Here is a 19,528-nt window from a genome sequence, read left to right as displayed (position 1 = left end):
GTGGATCATTCAGGTAACAACAATGTATTAAGAATGAAGGGGATGTAAACTTTTGAACCGGGTCACTTTTATAAATTCAACCACTATTTTCTCTTGTGGACTATATGTAAGCATCTTTTATGTGAAATATTCTATTCAGGTCATTTCAATATTTACTTATTTTGGTAAAATAATTAACATTTTGACCTCAACTGTAAGCTGAACTAATATTTGCTAATTAATTTCACCGTTATCTGGCTACTAGTCTTCTTCCATTGTCTAATTTTATAAACTGTGGTTTTATTTTAATTAAATTGATCTCAACACAATGACAGAACTTAAATATGAGCCAATGATGAATCTACCTCTTCATGTCTAGCTCACATGTGGTTGTGCATTGCATTTCTGAGGCTATGAATCATTTCTGCATTCTTTCATGTAATTGCTTTTGCATGAAAAACACTATGACGATGGATCTTAGACAACAAGTAACCTTTATGCAACTCATAATGATGAATGATTTTAAATAGGCAACACGATTTGGTGCATGAAATGTAAACAAACAGTCATAAACACCTGCCAACCAGCAGCAGCTCCTTCTCGCTAGCACCTCTTCGATACTTCTTCCAGATGTCCATGGTGAAGAGGGTGCTACTGCTGTTGAAGATGGAGGTCAGTGATGACATTAAAGCTGCCATCATTACAGCTATCATCAATCCCCTGAGGCCTGGAACACATGTGCAGTTGCATGATTTATGCTCAAATAAAGATGGCATGGACTACGCATTTAATTAAGTACGTTATCAATTCAAACAAGTCAGTTTGAAAACAAAAAAAGTGATTCTTATTACCGCTGGGCATGAGTTCGATGACCAATTTTGGAAAAGCAAGGTTGGAACAGCCCACCTCTGCACCACACACCTTTAAACACTCTTCAGGGTCCACACAAGCCACTGTGTCTGAAAAAAAAAGATGAAGTGATGAACATTATTATTATTTACTTCAGTGCAAATTTCTCAGTGCAATTTCTCACTGACATGATTTCAGAGAAATGCCTTTAGTTTGACACATGAAATACTATTTTAAGTTTAAAAGTAATCTTCAAAAAACATCTTAAAATAAATGTCAGCATAAGTCAGGGTTTCTCAAACTGAACTTACTGGAGTTTGGAAACTGATAAAAAAGCTAAGAATTAAGTAATACAATATAAAATGAAAATACATAATTTACAATAAAAAAATAGAAAATACACACATATATTAAAAGTGATTAATCATTTGACAGACCTTATATAAGCCCTTATATAACGTTTATTTTGAATGCAATTAATCGCTATCAATCGTTTTTTTTTACTTTGAGATTGTTCTAAGTTTAAATACTTAAAAACTAAATATTTAAATGATACTGTTTTTGAAATCAAATATTTGTACAGCTATGACACGAAACACTGGCATCTAACAATACCTTGGAAAAAACAGTTCATCTTAAAAACAGGAAGTAAAACTGTTATCAAAAAAACATGCGTCCTATTCTGTGTTCTAAACTCCTAAAACATTGCTGTCTCATATTTTAGAGCAGTTATTGCAATTTGGGAAAGCAATCAATTAAGTGTGTGCGTGTTTGAAAATATTCAGATTTGTAATCATTAACATTTTCATAAGTAGCTGTAATTTAATTACACATTTTTCTCAGTAACTGTAACTGATTAGTTTGTAATTAAATTATGTAACTGTGACATGTAACTCCCCAACACTGTGTGTGTGTGTGTGTGTGTGTGTGTGTGTGTGTGTGTGTGTGTGTGTGTATAGACTATATATAGATTACTAATAATTTGAATTCTGAAACAAACCATTCATGAAAATGCAAATAATAAAAAGTAGTAACTAGGGGTGGGCATAGATTAATTATTTTAATCTAGATTAATCTAGATTAAATCTTGGAATTAATCTAGATTAATCTAGATTAAAATGGCTAATTTGAATTCTGCTGAAGGCATTCAGAATATGTGTGCTACCCAAATAATGACTAAAAGTAAGTCTTTGAGAATGGATCATAAAGCTCATAAAGCTGTTCTATGATAATTTGTTGATGAAAATAAATTATGTTCAATAAGATGTACTGTTTACTAACTAACTAAGAATGAAATTATTTTTTCTACCTATTAGATTGTGTTTTTTTTTTTTTACGTCAACACCTACCCAACCCTAAATTTAGCCCTTACTGTAATAAAAAAAAAACAGTATTATTGTTGTACAGTGTGATAAAAATATACATCTACGTATGTATATCTATGGTAGCCAGTGTTTCCAAGTGCACCTGTCTGCAGCCTGCAGATCGAGGCGGTGCTGAATCTGGGGTGGGGCTGCACGTGTCGCCCCGCCCACATGCCTTCTCATTGGTAGTAGGTAAATTAATGACGTCGACACAACATCCCTCCCACAACTCATCTCATTGGTTAGTGAAATGGATTGACGCCAAATGCAGTTGGAAACTATACTTATGAATTATACATTTAATATAAACGCTGAATCCTTTGCTTATTTATTCAGCTTTCAGATGTGTGCAAATCTCAATTAAAACGTACGCTTATGACTGGTTTGTGGTCCAAGGTTACATACATTTACAAGCATGTTATGCAATGTTAACCAGTGGTGTTTATTTACAGCTTTTTTTTAATTATTGTCTTAATTGTTAATAAGATACATAAATGTGGAAAATTATCAGCAAGAGTGTCCACTATCCTTATGTTATTAAATTAATAAATAGAAAAGTGTTGTTAAACATCAGAGCTGTTTATAAATACAAACATTTATGACACATGAATGAATTATGACGACACATAAATTAATTTGACTGTTATTTATTTAAGATAATAATGTTCACAGTTATTTCTGATTCTCACTCCCGATCTAATAGTGACACGCGAAACAGCAGTCTGGGTCCTCTGTGCTCAAATACATTAATTTCTCTAAGAAATTGAAATAACACCCTATAACCATCTGTTGACCCTTCCCGAAGTATATCTACTAAATTGAAACATATTTTAATTTCTTCTAATTTCGCTGTTAATTTACCATATCGGATTACTTCCTTGTTTAGTCAAGCCAGCTAAGGCATTTCTGGTCAACTGTAGGCTACTGTGCCGTAATATGAGCGTACTTTGTTCGTTTTCTCTACATAATCCATTCACAATCGAAGAAAAGTGTTGTTTGTCTAAGAGGACCAAACGTCCATGTAAAATAGAGTAATTCGGCTAAATATGCGCGATTCATTGCTATGATTGACAGTAATAACTGGACCAAACATCTGACAAGCTGATGGCAAAAAAGAGCTTAAATGATTCAGACTAAATTTAGAGTAACAAAACTACAGCGGGAACAAGTATGGTTAATAGATCAATAGATTTTAGAGTTCAAGATAAAACTTAAAAGATGTTATTAAATTTTATTAAATATTTCATATTCCTATCGATTCATATTGAGTGCATTATTTAATTATTATACCATAATTATTTAATGTATTTGTAGTGAACTATATATTAGTATTTAAATAATTTACCCTTATAGGCTGTTTGTGTGTTAGCTTAATGATCTTCAGCACTTTTATTATACTAGTAATTTTATAATAAATCGAAAAGCAAGACGTCTTGAAAAATATAGGGAGTTTAAAAGGCAGCTGCATAATAAATAATCCTGTGCTGCCATCTTTTGGTTATATTGGGTAATTCCATATTACGCTCCAAAAGTCAATTGTCTTCTTTCAGTTTCATATTTCCTGCACTCTAATATGAGATGTTCCACTGTTTCTTCATGCCCGCAATATTCACATTTCCCTGTGCCATGTTTACCTATTTTCAGTAATGTTTAATTTAATCCCGTGTGTCCAAACCGAAGCCTTGATATTATTGTCTCTTCTCGCCTATTCCTCTCTGTACACCTTATTTCTCCCACTCTCCTTTGAATCTTATGAAACCATCGTCCTTTCCTATTTTCTTCCCATTGTTGTTGCCATTGTTTCTTTAATTTATTTTTAATAATAATTTTTGTTCCTCTAATAATAACTGTAAAATCAATTTGATTATTTTTAGTAACTTCCTTTGCTATTTTATCTGCTATTTCATTTCCCTTAACTTCATAATGTATTCAACGTCATTACTTTGCCACCAATGAGATGAGTTGTGGGAGTAACGTTATCTCGACATTATTCATTTACCTACAACCAATGAGAAGGCATGTGGGCGGGGCGACACGTGCAGCCCCGCCCCAGATTCAGCCCCGCCTCGATCTGCAGGCTGCAGACAGGGGCTTCTCGGTTGCCGTGAAGTTTCTGTGAATACAGTATGATATGATGCTAGTTTTCTCAAATGAAACGGTAAAAGTGACACTCACAGCAGTTTTGGAGATTGAGTTTATCTGTTCAGCGTCACGTGTGTTTCAGTATGCGTGTAGTAAAAGCTCGTCTCCATCATTCATACATACAGCTAGGCAAACGGAACATACCGGATTCATATTAAAACGGTCTTTTTGCATTTCAGTTTTCACATACACTAGTCCATATGGCGATTTGAATTAAGTGACAGACCAACATTTGATTTATGAATCCAAAAAACTACGAATTTACGTGGCATTTCGCGCTATAGTAGATTCGGTTTTTATGAATGGAGGACGACGCGATCCCGTCTGTGTTTTGGCGGAGGAGACGTAAACGCGCGACCATATTCTATAGTCTTCGGTATACATCCGCGTTAAACTATCAAGGTGAAAGTCATCATAGCTTGCGTAGTTTAGACCCAGCTCCCAACCCAAATTTGAGAATAGATTAACGGCGATATTTTTTTATCGCACGATAAGAGTCTCACGTTAACGCAGCACGTTAACGCCGATAACGGCCCACCACTAGTAGTAACACACAAGTCCTATATCAAACTATCAAATATACACCATATTGCCAGAAGTATTGAGACACCCCTTTCTAATGAACAGGTTTGACTACTTCAGTAATTTCCATGAGTACAAATCTTACTATTTAAGCATATAATGATATTCCAGGGAATTGTGTGCTTCTAATTTTACAGCAGCAGTTTGGATGGAAGCCTTTTCTATTCTAACATGACAATGCCTCTGTGTACAAGACAAGGTTCATATCAAAATGATTCAGTCAGTGTGAAAGAACTTGAATGGGTGGATAAAGCCAAGTCCTAATCCCAGCTAAACACCTCCGGTTTGACTTTAAATGCAGACCTTGAGCCAAAAACACATCACCAAACAACAATGACTTGTACGTATGAGTACAGACAAATCCAAAACTTTTGCAACAGAGATGGGAATACAATTTTTAAATACATTAATTATGTTTCCATATATGTTGCCAAGGTTTTGGAAGTGCCTTTTTCTGTTCTAAAGAAGGGTAGTGCATGTACAAGTCATTGGTGTTTGGTGATGAGATTTTGGCTCAAGGCCTGTATAAATCACACCAGAGGTGTTCAGCTGGGATTAGGACTTGGCTTGTTCTTCCACACTGACTGAATCAATCATTTCTATTTGAACCTTGCCTTATACACAAAGGCATTGTCATGTCAGAATAGAAAAGGCTCTGAAACTGTTGCTATAAAATTAGAAGCGCACAATTCCCTAGAATATCATTATATGCTTAAATATTAAAATTTTTGTACTTACATTTTTTTGTACTAAAGTAGTCAAACCTGTTCATTAGAAGGGGTGCCCCAATACCTTTGGCAATATAGTGTATCTGATCATTTGATATAGGAATTTGATATAGTGTTACTACTTTTGTTATTTGCATTTTCATTAATGGTTTGTTTCATAATTGTAACTAATTATTATTATTATTATTTTGGTTATTACTTAGGCCAGGGATTCCCAAGTGTTTTTGGCAGCTGAACCCCTTTGACCTAAAGTATTTAAGAGTTTATAAATTAATCTTTCAATATTAATATTTTAATAAACTGTTGCTATAAAATTAGAAGCACGCAACTCCCTAAAATATCATCATATGCTTAAACTTTAAGATTTGTACTCATGGAAATGACTATGGTAGTCAAACCTATTCATTCGAAGGGGTTGTCCCAATAGTTTTGTCAGTATAGTGTATCAAACAGAAACGGTCTGAATAGGCTATTTAATAAACCATTGCTAGAAGAAGAAGAAGAAAATAACATTAATGCAAATGGGTTCAGAATTGTATATTTACTGAAACAAACTTATTGTGGCAACTTCCACGCGTGACAACTAGCCCTACTTGTGAATTTAAATGTCTGCAGCTGCTAAGATACTTATACAAAGTCGGTGGGTAAGGAAATAGGAAGTGTCTGTTTCGCTTTCTTCGGTTTCCTGCTACTTTTTTTCTTCCCGGATACCCCGCCCAAACCCACGTAACTGTTGACTCAACAGTGTAAAATTCGGCCGGCACGCCGCGTCATCTGTCTCATGCATCCAGACGTCCGGCCTCTTCCTCTTTCCAGCTCCACAGAAGTAGGGCAAAGTAACACAAAAGACCCACAGGACCTTACTGGATAACAACTCAAGACATTATTTAAATCGGGAAACGAAACGTAGAAGAAACCGAAAGTTTTGTTTAACTTTCAACAATGCGGAAGCTTGTTTTTCTCATCGGTGTCGAATGTTTCCAGGGTCTGTGCTTTTGTGGAAGACCCTAAACTCGTATCCAGTCGGACTGGCTGGAGTCTGTTGCGCGCGTGTGTGTATATGTATGTATGTGTGTGTGTGTGTGTGTGTGTGTGTATTGGTGCCCCTCCCGGTCAGGTGACTGAGGTGTGTCTAATCACTAGAGCCTGTGGAGATGCTTTGTTCTATTCTACCTGTTGGTTAACTGAAAGATGATCTCCGGCTCAGCGGTCAACTGCGTCCTGTGCTGAACTAGGACTCTGCTCGGGGAAACATGATCAAATAACATCTTTTATAATTTCAAGAAACAATACCGCCTTTATTTTTATGAGAAAACGAGCTTTTTGATGCGTAAGTTATCGCTGAGCCGCTTTATTTGACCACGAAATCGGTTTGACTTTACCATGGAAACCCTTTACCTCGATCACGAAAGGAGCTAGTTAACTGAAGAACAAACTTTACGAAGAGTTTATACTTTTCTGGAATTACAGTGAGACTTTAATAACGACGAGAAGAAGTAAGAATCCGCTTTAATTCGGATTGTGTGTGGAAACGCTATGGCTCTCTCTCAGGTTCAGTGTCTTGATGACAATCATGTGAACTGGCGTCTGAATGAATCCAAACCGGAGTTTTTTTACAGCGAGGATCAGCGGCTTGCGATTGAATCGCTTATTTCCAAAGGACGCGACGCGTTTGACGCCTTTGTGAAAGAGCACGAACTGCGTCCTTTCCTGTCGGAACCCGAACTCGAGCGGTTGCGTCGGAGCATAGAAGATTATAAACCCGGTTCTGAGCATCAGAAACCAGATGGTATGACAGTGGGAGATGAAACGTTTTCTTTGCAGTATTGGCCGGACCGCTCTGATACCTCTATACCGAATCTGGACCTCGGATGGCCAGACTGCAATTCTTACCGCGGAGTGACGCGCGTCAATGTGTACACGCAGCCGCCACTGGACGGACAGACGCATATAAAAGAGGTTGTGAGAAAGGCCATCGCGCAGGCACAGAAGGTGGGTGAACTAGACTAGAGAAACTTGAAAAGCTCGATTGTATGGTCAGTCAGCCACAGAAACACCGTACACTCTCAAAAAGAACAGAAGGTTCATGTGACTGGAGTAGGCTAATGATGCTAGAAATTCAGCTTTGAAATCACAGGAATAAATTACATTTTAGAATATTAAAATGGGAAACAGTTATTTTAAATAGTGAAAAATATTTCACAATGTAAAATCTTTGTTGTACTCTGAATTAAATAAATGCAGTCTTGGTGAGCAGAAGAGACTTCTTTAAAGTCAGCATTGAAAAACTTTTTTTTTTTTTTTTTTTACATTAATTCTCCGTGCAGTCTTTTCATAGCCTACAGTTTTATTTTACTCACAGATTTACTAACATATTTTGTTACATATTTGTGATATGTAAAATTATACTAAATTGCTAAATAATGACAGTGTTCACTTATTTTGATGACGTGTAGTCTAAAACTACTGAAAAACGCTGAGGCAGCCATCGGTTACTATGGCTATAAAAAGTTCTGAATAACTTTTAAGTAGAGGCCTCCTAACTCGGTCCTGGAGGGCCAGTGTCCTGCAGAGTTTAGCTCCAACTTGCAACTCAACACACCTACCTGGAAGTTTTTAGCATAATTAGACCTTGATTAGCTGGTTCAGGTGTGTTTATTTAGGGTTGAAGCTAAACTTTGCAGGATGCTGGCCCTCCAGGGCCAAGTTTGGAGACCCCTGGGGCCTGTTTCAGAAAGGAGGTTAAGTAAAAACTCTGAGTATGTCAACCCTGAAATTTCAGAATGGGAGGTTTGTCAAACCTGAGAAAGCAGGGAAGTCAAGCCTGTTTCTGAAAGAAAGGTAACTTATACTCAGAGTCAGTTACCTTGGTAATTTACTCTGTGAACCTGGTCAGGAGCAGGTTTTATTCGGTAAACCCAGAGTTTCTCATGGTCTCCTCCCCCTTTTTAAAGTGTAAGTGATGTTTAAATACCTCATTCATAAATTTACGCTGCAAAAATTATTTTTAGTGAGTGTTTTTAAATTAGTGCATTTTACTTAAAACAAGAAAAATAATCTTAATGCAAATGGAAACACGATTATTCTTGTTCTTACCCAATTGGAAGATAATTTGAAAAATAAGAAAAATATACTTTAACGACTAAATACCTAATATAATTTTTTCTTGTAGAAAATGCATCTTGTTTTAAAGGAGTAGTTCACTTTCAGAAGTTAAATTTACAGATAATGTACTCACCCCTTGTCATACAAGATGTTCATGTCTTTCTTTCTTGAGTCATAAAGAAATGGTGTTTTTTTTTTTTTGAGGAAAACATTTCAGGATTTCTCTTCATATAGTGGACTTCCCGAGTTTGAACTTCCAAAATGTAGTTTCAAAGGGCTCTAAATGACCCCACCTGAAGAAGAAGAGTCTTATCTAGCAAAACGATCGGTTATTTTACCTAAAAACAATTAACAATTTCTATACTTTTTAATCTCAAACGCTCGTCTTGCCGAGCTAAACAAGGCGAGCATTTAAGGTTGAAAATGACATAAACTGTAATTTTTTTTAGAAAGTAACCCATAATTTTGCTAGATAAGCCCCTTTTTTCCTCAGCTGTGATCATTTAGAGCCCTTTGAAGCTGCATTTTGGAAGTTCAAACTTGGGGGCACTATAGAAGTTCATTATATGGAGAGAAATCCTGAAATGTTTTACTCAGAAAACACCATTTTCTTACGACTGAAGAAAGAAAGACATGAACATCTCAGATGACAAGGGGGTGAGTACATTATCTGGAAATTTTTGTTCTGAAAGTGAACTACTATATTTAGCTATTTTTGCAGTGCAGGTGCATTCATTCATTACACACAATTTCATCATGCAGACACATATTAATGCAGACATGCAGACACAATAACGGCATGTCCTTTTATACAAAGGATTATTTTTAGGGGTGGGCATAGATTAATTTTTTTAATCTAGATTAATCTAGATTAAATCTTGGAATTAATCTAGATTAATCTAGATTAAAATGGCTAATTTGAATTCTGCTGAAGGCATTCAGAATAATGGTGCTACCCAAATAATGACTAAAAGTAAGTCTTCGAGAACGGGCCAGGTGGCGCATTAGATCAGGTGCTCATCTCCTGTTTCCAAAATGCATCACAAACTGCTTGATAATTGCATTTACAACATAATTACCTATACAAACTTGTGTAACCAAGTACTTCTGCGCAAAAGGCTGCACGACGTGCGCGTAGCCGTTAAATACACAGACGCGCACGGGCATGGATAGCCTATATGCGTGCATAGTCTTCGATTAAACTGCGTTGCTTTTAGAAGCGTCAATTCAGTTGTTGCATATAGTTTAATGTCTTTATTTCGGGATTATCAAAGTTAATGATAACTCACGTGCCCCAGTAAATAGGGTCTAGCAACGCACCTGCCCTGAAGCGGCTTCATAACTGCATCCATGTCTGCACGTCTCATTTGATGTGGTAATTTCACAGAAGTTGAAGACTCGTTCTCGCCCCCTACAGTGCAATTCCACTAGGTATATGTCATCCGTGCTAAAATATCAAGGTGAAAGTCATCATATCTTGCGTAGTTTAGACCCAGCTCCCAACCCAACTTTGAAAATAGATTAACGGCGATATTTTTTTTATCGCCCGATAAGAGTCTCACGTTAACGCAGCACGTTAACGCCGATAACTGCCCACCACTAATTATTTTATTAATATATATACAGGATTATTTAGATTTTTTTGTTGCCATATCCAAGTGCATGCTGCATGTATTTATTTGAGCAGTAGCATTTTTAAATGGTAGTTTTCTATTTAACAGCAGGGATGTAGAGCACATTTGTGCGGCCACTCTATGTAGAGTGGTAAAGAAAGTGTGCCTTACTCTAACGCTCTTTATGAGCAACATTATTCTATAATTATGATTTTAGTATTCTTAAAATACTTGGTATTGTGGCCATCTTCATTTCATCTGTTCTTTATTATTTTGCAAGCCTTCTTGCTGTTGGCTGAATAAAGTCAAATGTTAATTTCATTACTCTAATTAAGAAATGCAACCATTTAGATTAGAGAGTATTTAATTATGTGAAAAGAGCATTAGACTATGTGGAAAAAGCTGCTGCACATTGAAATAGACACTGAATGATATTTATTTAATATGTCAAATGTTTGTAAAGTCACAGTAGCCTACACCCATGAACCTTTTATGGTTAAAGCTTTACCTGATTGAATTGCATTTTTATAGCTGTTTTATTTCCATTTTTGTTTTCTTTGCCTTTGGATACCATGAAAATTAATATTAGTTCAATAACCTACCGTTCTGCAGTTTTTTTTTCTTTTATATTACAACAGTGATTTAAAAAAAAAGTTAAGCATTGACTCAAAGTATGCAGACGTCTTTTTGGCGGGAGCTGTTGCCATGGTGAATCATAATTTTGGAGCTCCATTGATCAGGGCTTTTCATAGTCTGGGTTCACGTGCTAAACCCAGAGTCAACCTACACAGAGTGGACTGAACTAACTCTGTTCAGCTGTTCTGAAACCGAAAACTCTGAGTTTCCCATCTCAGGGATCTCTTTAGATTTGTCGTTAAGATGCTAAATACTCATACATTAATAAATTACAATTTTACCAGTTATCATTAGCAATTATCAATGGCAACATCAGGGGGGTGTTACGGCTTTAACAAAGCAAAAGAGCTTCTATGCTTATGTATGTCAACACAGACTATTCAACACAAAGCTTCTCCTACAAGCTGATTAATTTTTAAAAAGATAACCTGGAATTGTTAGGAATGAATTGAGTTCAGCAGAAAATAAACGAAACCTGTTGAATGCCCAAATATCCATCACGTTTCACAATCTTACTGGTTTCCAACTGACTCATTTGTCATGTCAGAACTTGCAAAAGCTCGCCAGCAGTTCGGCCCGTGACACATACTGGCAGAAATTCTCTTCCTCCCCCTATCTCTTTAGGACACACTCACTCTTGCTCTCTCTCTTTCAAATACTCAATCAAAGAGATTCCTTTATCCAAAGACATTTTGCACAATGAGAGCTTATAATGAGATGTCTTAATAGGTACAGTACAACAGATTTAGGGCGTGTAGGAATTGTTTTGTGGCTACATCATGTTGTTTTCTTAATAAAGAGAACATACTCCATGCGTACAATAGAATTGTAATTGGGATTTCACCTGTTTGTGTATAGTCATTTTTACACTGAGAAATAATACAGAACCTTTTTTGTTTTTGCAGATGATTGCGGTGGTAATGGACGTTTTTACAGACGTCGACATTTTTAAGGATCTAATAGAGGCTGGATTTAGAAAGAAAGTAGCTATATACATTATTATAGATATTGCAGCTGTACAGGACTTCCTACTTATGTGTGAGAGAGCCAACATGCACCGAGGACACCTCAATGTGAGTTGAAGACACATGCTTTAATGTAGATTGTATTATATTATGTAATGCAATGTTTTGAGATGATTATGTAGTTTGGGTGTGTTTGTGTATGTGTATGAATAACAATTTTGTATTTATAGCATCTGCGGGTGCGATGCATCGGTGGTGCAGAATTCTATACACGCTCCGCTCAGAAGGTGTGTGGCTCGTTGAGTCAGAAATTCATGTTTGTGGATGGAGATCGTGCTGTGTCTGGATCATACAGGTTTGTGTTGTGTGTATGTACATGTGCATGAAACTGTGTTTCTTCAGTGCAAGCCAGTCACACTAGACTGTAAGGATATATGTGACCCTGGACCACAAAATCAGTCATAAGTAGCATGGGTAGGCCTATATTTAGCAAAAAATACATTGTATGGGTTAAAATTATCGATTTTTCCTTTAATGCCAAAAATCATTAGGATATTAAGTAAAGATAATGTTCCATGAAGATATTTAGTAAATTTCCTACTGTAAAACTATATCAAATTTTTGATTATTAACATGCATGGCTAAGAACTTCATTTGGACAACTTAAAGGCAAATTTCTTAATATTTAGATTTTTTTTGCACTCTCAGATTCCAGATTTTCAAATAGTTGCATCTCACCCAAATATTGTCCTATCCTAACAAATTTTACATCAATAGAAAGCGTATTTAAGTCTATATTTCTACAAAATTGACTGGTTTTAAGTCTGGTTTTGTGGTCCAGGGTCACAAAATGTACAAGGCCGTATCATAACAATAAAAATAGAAGCTAAACAAAAAAAGACTAGTCAAACAATAACCAAATCACAAGACTGACCCAATAAACCAATCATATGGCATGATACATAAAGAAAAGGGAAGTGTGAACAGACAAAACAAGAACAAGAAAGCTTGTGAGCTATTGTCACACTGAAAACATGCCATCACCTCAAAAGTGGTGTTAAATGACAATTTACGTGATTATGTGCTGTGCATGTTATTTATCTATCCGCTTTTCTGACTTCGGCATCTTTATGTTTCAGCTTTACATGGACCGCTTCTCGCTTGGACCGCAACATCGTTACAGTCCTGACAGGACAGGCTGTTGAAACTTTTGACAAGCAGTTCCGCGACCTATACCTGAACTCTCGTGGGGTCAACCTTAGCAAAATCCCATTGGCGGACCCTCCGGAGCCTGACCCTGCCCCAATTGCAGTCCCTCCCCCTGTTTCTGTAACTGTTGCAAGAAAACTAATTAACCCCAAATATGCATTATGTAATATTGATGCTTCAAGCAAAGCCTCTTCAGACAAGGCTAGTGCCAAGAACAGCAACACCAAGAATCCTATGGTCCAGCTTTCCAAGCCTCAACGGGAGCTGATAGAACAGCCGCAAAAGCACCCAGGACTTGTCGGTCTGCCAAAGGCAGATCTTATTCTCTACTTGCCCATCTGGCCAGAGCCAGACCCACCCAGTGATGTTATTGGGTTTATTAATATCCGTGATACGAGCAAGCCAGCGCCGGTGCATTTAATGCGCTCGCAAATGTTTGAAACATCTCAAGCAATCCGTTTTAAAGACCCTTATACTGCCCCACCTGAGGAGCCATTACCAGAAAAGGCAATTCTTCGTCCTAAACCATCACAGTTTTCTAAAACGGATGCAAACGTACACTCAAGCACACAACCTCAGCCAGGGACTGATCAGGATACACCAACCAGTACACCCCATTCGCCAAGCTCACCAATCCAGCAAGAAGAACCCAATCCCAAGCCTCCTTCACAGGAGCAGCAGTCCAACCCTGAACCAACAGAATTCAAACAAGCTTCGGAAATGCCTATGCCCAAGCCACGCACCATTCAGTTGGTGGTTAACACACCGGAGGGCTCTGAAGACCCAGAGGTCACTTTAGTCAGAAGGGACCAAAACCAGACAAAGGATGAAAACACGGACGCTCGAGACAACGATGCCGACAGCACCGCCGTTATCTGTGCAAATTCGTTAAAGGATAAAGATGAGAATTCCACCATGTCAGATGAATACTATGAATGTACTGACTCCGATAGCAGCGACAAACTTCCTAACGGAAGGTTAACGGGTTCAGGTCGTGTCGGAGACCACAATGTCGGAGATGCACTTAACGTGATGGCCCGCTTCTCTCAATCCATGCTGGACTTGAGATCGGAAGACGTCGCGCAAAACACTGTGGAGAAAAATCTCCTGAACTTGCAGAACAGAGATAAAACAAAGGTAGGTTGGACTTTGATTTAGTGTGACTGAATGTGAAAGTGTTGCTTTATCAGATCTGGCTCTTCACTCTACCAGTCTATAAAGCTGGGAGTGTCTCAAGTAGATGAAAAGAAGCCAGGCGTGTGTGTTATGGAACGCACAAGGGCGTGCCGGTGTGCGTTCCGGGACTCTGTTGACATTTCCAGCACGCCTGAACCTGCTGTAAGTGTTAAAACATATGTATGGGGGTAGTGACTGGGAGAAGGGGAAATTGTAAATGAAGCTGCGTATCAGACGAGAGTCGGAACATGGCATGTTATTAAGGTTTTTCAGATCCTCATTTTGGTGGGATTTCCCAATTGAAAAAATAATGCACATGTGGCAATGACTAAAATGTTTGAGGTAAAGGTGTCAGAAAACTTTTGTCTAGGGTTAAACAATATGTCAGTGAATATATGTACATAATTGGTATCACTCAATATTGTATATTGTGCTTGCTTGCTTTTCCCTATTACAAAATGATTTGCATTTAGGTTCTGCTTGCTTAAAGTTATTCTTTAAAAACTTAATTTAGCTAAAAATATAGGCAAGTTCATTTTACGTACAGTATAAATGTATGTTTAAATTAACTTGCCTAAATTTGTAGCATCTATAATGATTGGGTTTAGTTTTTAATATTTAAATTTTCATGTCTTTAAAGGAGCAGTTCACTTCCAGAACAAAAATGTACAGTTAATGTACTCTTCCCATTGTCATCCAAGATGTTCAATGTCTTTCTTTCTTCAGCCTTAAAGAAGTTATGTTTTTTGAGGAAAACATTTTAGGAATTATCTCCATATAGCGGAACGAGTTTGAATTTCCAAAATGCAGTTTCAGTGTAGTTTGAAAGGGCTCTAAACGATCCCACCTGAGGAGTAAGGGTCTTATCTAGCTTAATGATTGGTCATTTTCTAAAAAAAATAAAATAAAATTTTTATGCTTTTTAACCTCAAATAGCTCTGCCATGCACATGCATACTCTGTGTAATTCAGTCAATACAGTTAGGGTAAAAACATCGCTGTGGAAGTACCGACCCACTGTTTACAAAGTAAACATGCAAAGGAGGTCAAACGCCCTTTACAAAAAAAGGTAAAACGGTGATGTAGGATGATTTTGAAGTTGGAGGAGAGTATGAGATGGGAGTTTTTTGACCTACCCTGCATTGATCCAGATTACACAGAGTACGCATGAGGATGGCAGAGCTAGATGAGATGAGCATTTAAGGTTAAAAAGTATATAAATTTACTTAAAAAAAAAAAAAAAAAAAAAGACTGATTGTTTCGTTGGATAAGACCCTTATTCCTCAGCTGGGATCATTTAGAGGCCTTTGAAGCTTTATTTAAACTGCATTTTGGGCACCTATGAAGTCCACTATCTGGAGATAATACCTGAAATGATTTCCTCAAAAAAGAATAATTTCTTTACGACAGAAGAAAAAAGGCACGAACATCTTGGATGACAATGGGGTGAGTACAATGTTTGCTTTTGAAGTGAACTACTAATTTAAATAATTTGAAAACACTTTACAATAAGGCTTATCAGTTACCATTAGTTAACTACATTAGTTAACATGAAGGATGAACAATTAATGTTAATTTCAGCATTTGAAGAAGCAGATGCAAAAACATATTTTTTAAACAATTTTCAAAAATCAAGTTTTTTCATTGTGCATTCCAGTTAATCTCAGTCAAACTCCAGTTGGGTTATTCAGATAACTAAAATAAATATAGCTAACTAACAATAAAAACATGATTTTTGAAAATGTACGTTTTTGCATTATTAAAATCACAAGTTGTGTTTGTTAATGCACTGTGAACTAACATGAACAAACAATGAACGGCTGTATTTTATTAACTAACATTAACAAAGATTAATGAATGTATTGTTCATTGTTCAATCATATTAGTTAATCGATTACCTAATGTTAACAAACGACACCTTATTGTAAAGTGTTACCAATAATTAAAATTATTCATTGTTTGTCAGTGAAACGGACAGAGTTTTAATATTGGATATTTAAAATCCCTATTTTTTATTGTATAGTTCTTACAAATCTTTGCCAAATGCCAATGTTTAGTCTTGTCCTATTTTTCCATCATGTCTAATGTTTTAATAAAATGCTTGAGTTAAGTATGATGTGTAGTATCAATATTTATTTGGGCATAGAACTACCCTCCTTAATGTTGTGGCTGGTTTTTGTGTGGATGCTGATGCAGAAGAGTGTAGTCCAATCTTGTTTAGGTCTGATAGACCAGCAACAAACCACCAGCTCGACCACTTTAATATGGCATGACCCCATTTTCTATAGGTTCTATAGGCTTAACAGGTGAGAAAGCTTGTACACAAAATGACATAGCACTGAATTTTTGCAGCACTAACGGATACAGCAGCTGGAGCGTGTGTGTAGTACCTGGGTAGAGTGCCCTGCTGATCATGCCAGGTAGGATGATGAAGATCATGGGAAGCATCTTGAGATAGCTGGCAAAGATTGACGCCCCTTTGGCGTGACTCAGATTCTTGGCTGACAGAGACCTCTGCACGATTACCTGCCAAGTTACAGATCAACCATCATTACTTCAATAATTTATCAGAAGAGTTTATAATTTGTTGAAACATTTGAAATCATGCCTGAAGGCTTCTTATCCTTTTTCTTTCTCACGTAAACCTTCCTCCCTTTCAGCTTAACCAGATGGTCTCCAAGTCACCAGTTCGAGACGTTAATGGCCGTGCCAAAGTGGTGATTGCTAAACCTGGAGTTTTCCATAGACCTCCTAAAAGCAGCACCCATGTGATCGGGGGCCACAGGTACTGGCAGGGGAAGGCAAATGCTGACGTCCCCTTAAATGGATCGGGCCAAAAAAACCTAAACCGCTCCGGCCGGTCCCCTAGAAGACCAAAGCCCACCCATCCAGCAGATGGACTGCGAACCGGCCAAACACGCGCTCAGCGGCTCATACACTCTCAATCTCTCTCTCCCGCTCATCGGGCCTCTCAAACAAAGTCCCCGTCTCCTCGTAGACGGGTCGAGACTTGTGTGCCATTAGGAATATCTTTATCTAAGCTCGCAGGCTGCAACCACCTCAGGGGGAAGGTTCCAGTAAACGTGTCTGTCATTGCTTTGGGGGATAAATTGCTGACACAGATGCACAATAAAAATTAACTGATTTATGGTGGCTTTTTCCCGATAATAAACAACAACTTTGTATTGAGTACAAAGGCATGAATGTGCAATGATGCAGCCACCAGTCTTCACTGATAAAGACTTTACAACTGGAGTTCAACTGGAACTGATACGAGTGGCATTTTCTGGACCATGACAAAAAAAAAATCTTCAAAGCAGTCTTACTCTTTATTGACATGCCTTTATTGAGTAATCTGGACTAGTGCAAGAATTTGGTGGTGGATTTGTGACCATGGTGATGGCGATTTCACATTCACCCCGTTGTTGACTAATTATTGTCTCAGCTTGTGGGAAAAGGATGTTGAAAAGGTTAAAGTACGGTACAAACTGGCAGCAAGTTATTTTTAAAGTCTGCAGTTGTCCCTGGTTTTATCAGAGGAGATCAGACTGTTTTAAGGCATGTTCACACCAAGACGAATGTTTCTTGCGATTGAAACATTTCATTTTAATCAACACCTGTTAATGCATCTTGAGACTGATACAAGCATTTGCATGCTGTCAATGCAACAATTCTTTCTTTATGGAGAGGCGTCTTTTAGCATTGCGAAAAAGAAAAAGTCTACCAATAAGATGAGCTAATTACCAGAACTGCTGCTGTTATATGTGACCCTGGACTAAAAGCTGAATAAATAAGCTTTCCATTGATGTATGGTTTACTAGGACAATATCTGGCTGAGATACAACTATTTGAAAATCTAGAATCTAAGGATGCAAAAAAAATCTAAATATTGAGAAAATCGCCTTTAAAGTTGTCCAAATTAAGTGCTTAGCAATGCATATTACTAATCAAAAATTAAGTTTTGATATATTTATGCTAGGAAATTTGCAAAATATCTTAATGGAACATGATCTTTACTTAATATCCTAATGGTTTTTGGCATAAAATCAATAATTTTGAGCCATACAGTGTATATTTGGCTATTGCTACAAATATACCTGTGGTACTCATGACTGGTTTTGTGGTCCAGGGTCGCATATAGAATTATGACTTTGTGGTGCTCACAAACTGAATATTTTATACAAATATTTTGAAAAAAAAAAAAAGCTGGGTTTTTCCATTTTTTTCATAAACGCCACCTACTGTCAGAAGGTGAATTTGTATTTTAATTCAGCCGGTCTGCAATTTTTTGTTTTTTTTATTCTGACAATTGTTGGTGTGAACAGGCCTTCAGAACTAGCCTTTGAGTTGGAGTCAAGACCAAACCCTCCGAGATCCAGACCAAGACCCCTAAGACCTGGACCTAAACTCAGACCAAGACCTGTCCATTTTAACAAGCTGAAACTTATTCAGAAAAACACTGAATTTATTGCAGCACTGAGCCACTTGGTGTGCAGTGGGGAATTGACTGTGGTCATGACTGAGACCCTTATCCAAGACCCAGACCAAGATTTGAGCCCCCAACCAGAAGAACTAAGTAATAAGACCCAGACCAAACCCATATTTACTGGGTCTTGAGGGGACTCCAACTCTGTCAGTATTTCCATGAATTTAATAATTTAATCTATTAGTAATTTTTGGTTTTGCTTGGTAATGAGGTTATAAGAATGTAATATAAGAATGTTGTTGTTGTTGTTTAAAGACGTGATGTGCACTGTACTTTCGAGAAGGAAAGTGTTACCATCTTATATCATTTTTCCACTCTTATACATGTTTTTTAGCAAATGATCAAACAAATCAAGGCACTTTAAAGATGCTAGTCTGCACACAATGATTCTCCCAGTTTCTGTAAGAATATACTTGAATCATCTGGAGATGTTTTAGTGATGCAGGACTCAATTGACTTCAGTTGACGCCAATCAGCCTCATTATCATTTGCGTCAAACTGCAAGGGTCTACCTTGAATTAGATCCATTTGCAAAAAGCTATTCATGCTTGGTAGATCTTTTTCCTAAAACTTCTCTTAAACTTCAGTTTTAAAAAAAAAATCTTCTAGCAGAGTACAACCCATGCAAAATACATTTGCAATAGTGTCCTCTACGCAAGGCTTTTTACATTGTGTTGTGAGAACCAGGTTAGCCT

At 37.1% G+C, this 19,528-nt stretch overlaps 2 protein-coding genes across 2 annotated transcripts in view; one reads left to right on the top strand and one right to left on the bottom strand.

Moving 5' to 3' along the window:
* Positions 1–19,528, bottom strand: part of LOC141337280 (sodium/mannose cotransporter SLC5A10-like) — a 39,352-nt gene that overhangs the window by 8,227 nt on the left and 11,597 nt on the right. Inside the window, exons 8-10 of the mRNA XM_073843070.1 lie at positions 16,738–16,873; positions 831–938; positions 556–706 (exon numbers count right to left, since the gene is read on the bottom strand). Coding sequence (XP_073699171.1) covers positions 556–706; positions 831–938; positions 16,738–16,873 — 395 coding nt within the window. The remainder of the gene's footprint in view (positions 1–555; positions 707–830; positions 939–16,737; positions 16,874–19,528) is intronic.
* On the top strand, positions 6,476–19,521 carry LOC141337279 (protein FAM83G-like). The gene is made up of 5 exons (XM_073843068.1): positions 6,476–7,636; positions 11,904–12,071; positions 12,194–12,318; positions 13,103–14,309; positions 17,008–19,521. Exons 1-5 carry the CDS (start codon positions 7,181–7,183, stop codon positions 17,485–17,487), a joined length of 2,436 nt encoding a protein of 811 aa, XP_073699169.1. The 5' UTR covers positions 6,476–7,180; the 3' UTR covers positions 17,488–19,521.

The sequence above is a fragment of the Garra rufa genome, chromosome 6 (assembly GCF_049309525.1).
Source record: "Garra rufa chromosome 6, GarRuf1.0, whole genome shotgun sequence".
NCBI lineage: Eukaryota > Metazoa > Chordata > Actinopteri > Cypriniformes > Cyprinidae > Garra > Garra rufa.
This window is presented reverse-complemented; position numbering and strand designations above follow the sequence as displayed.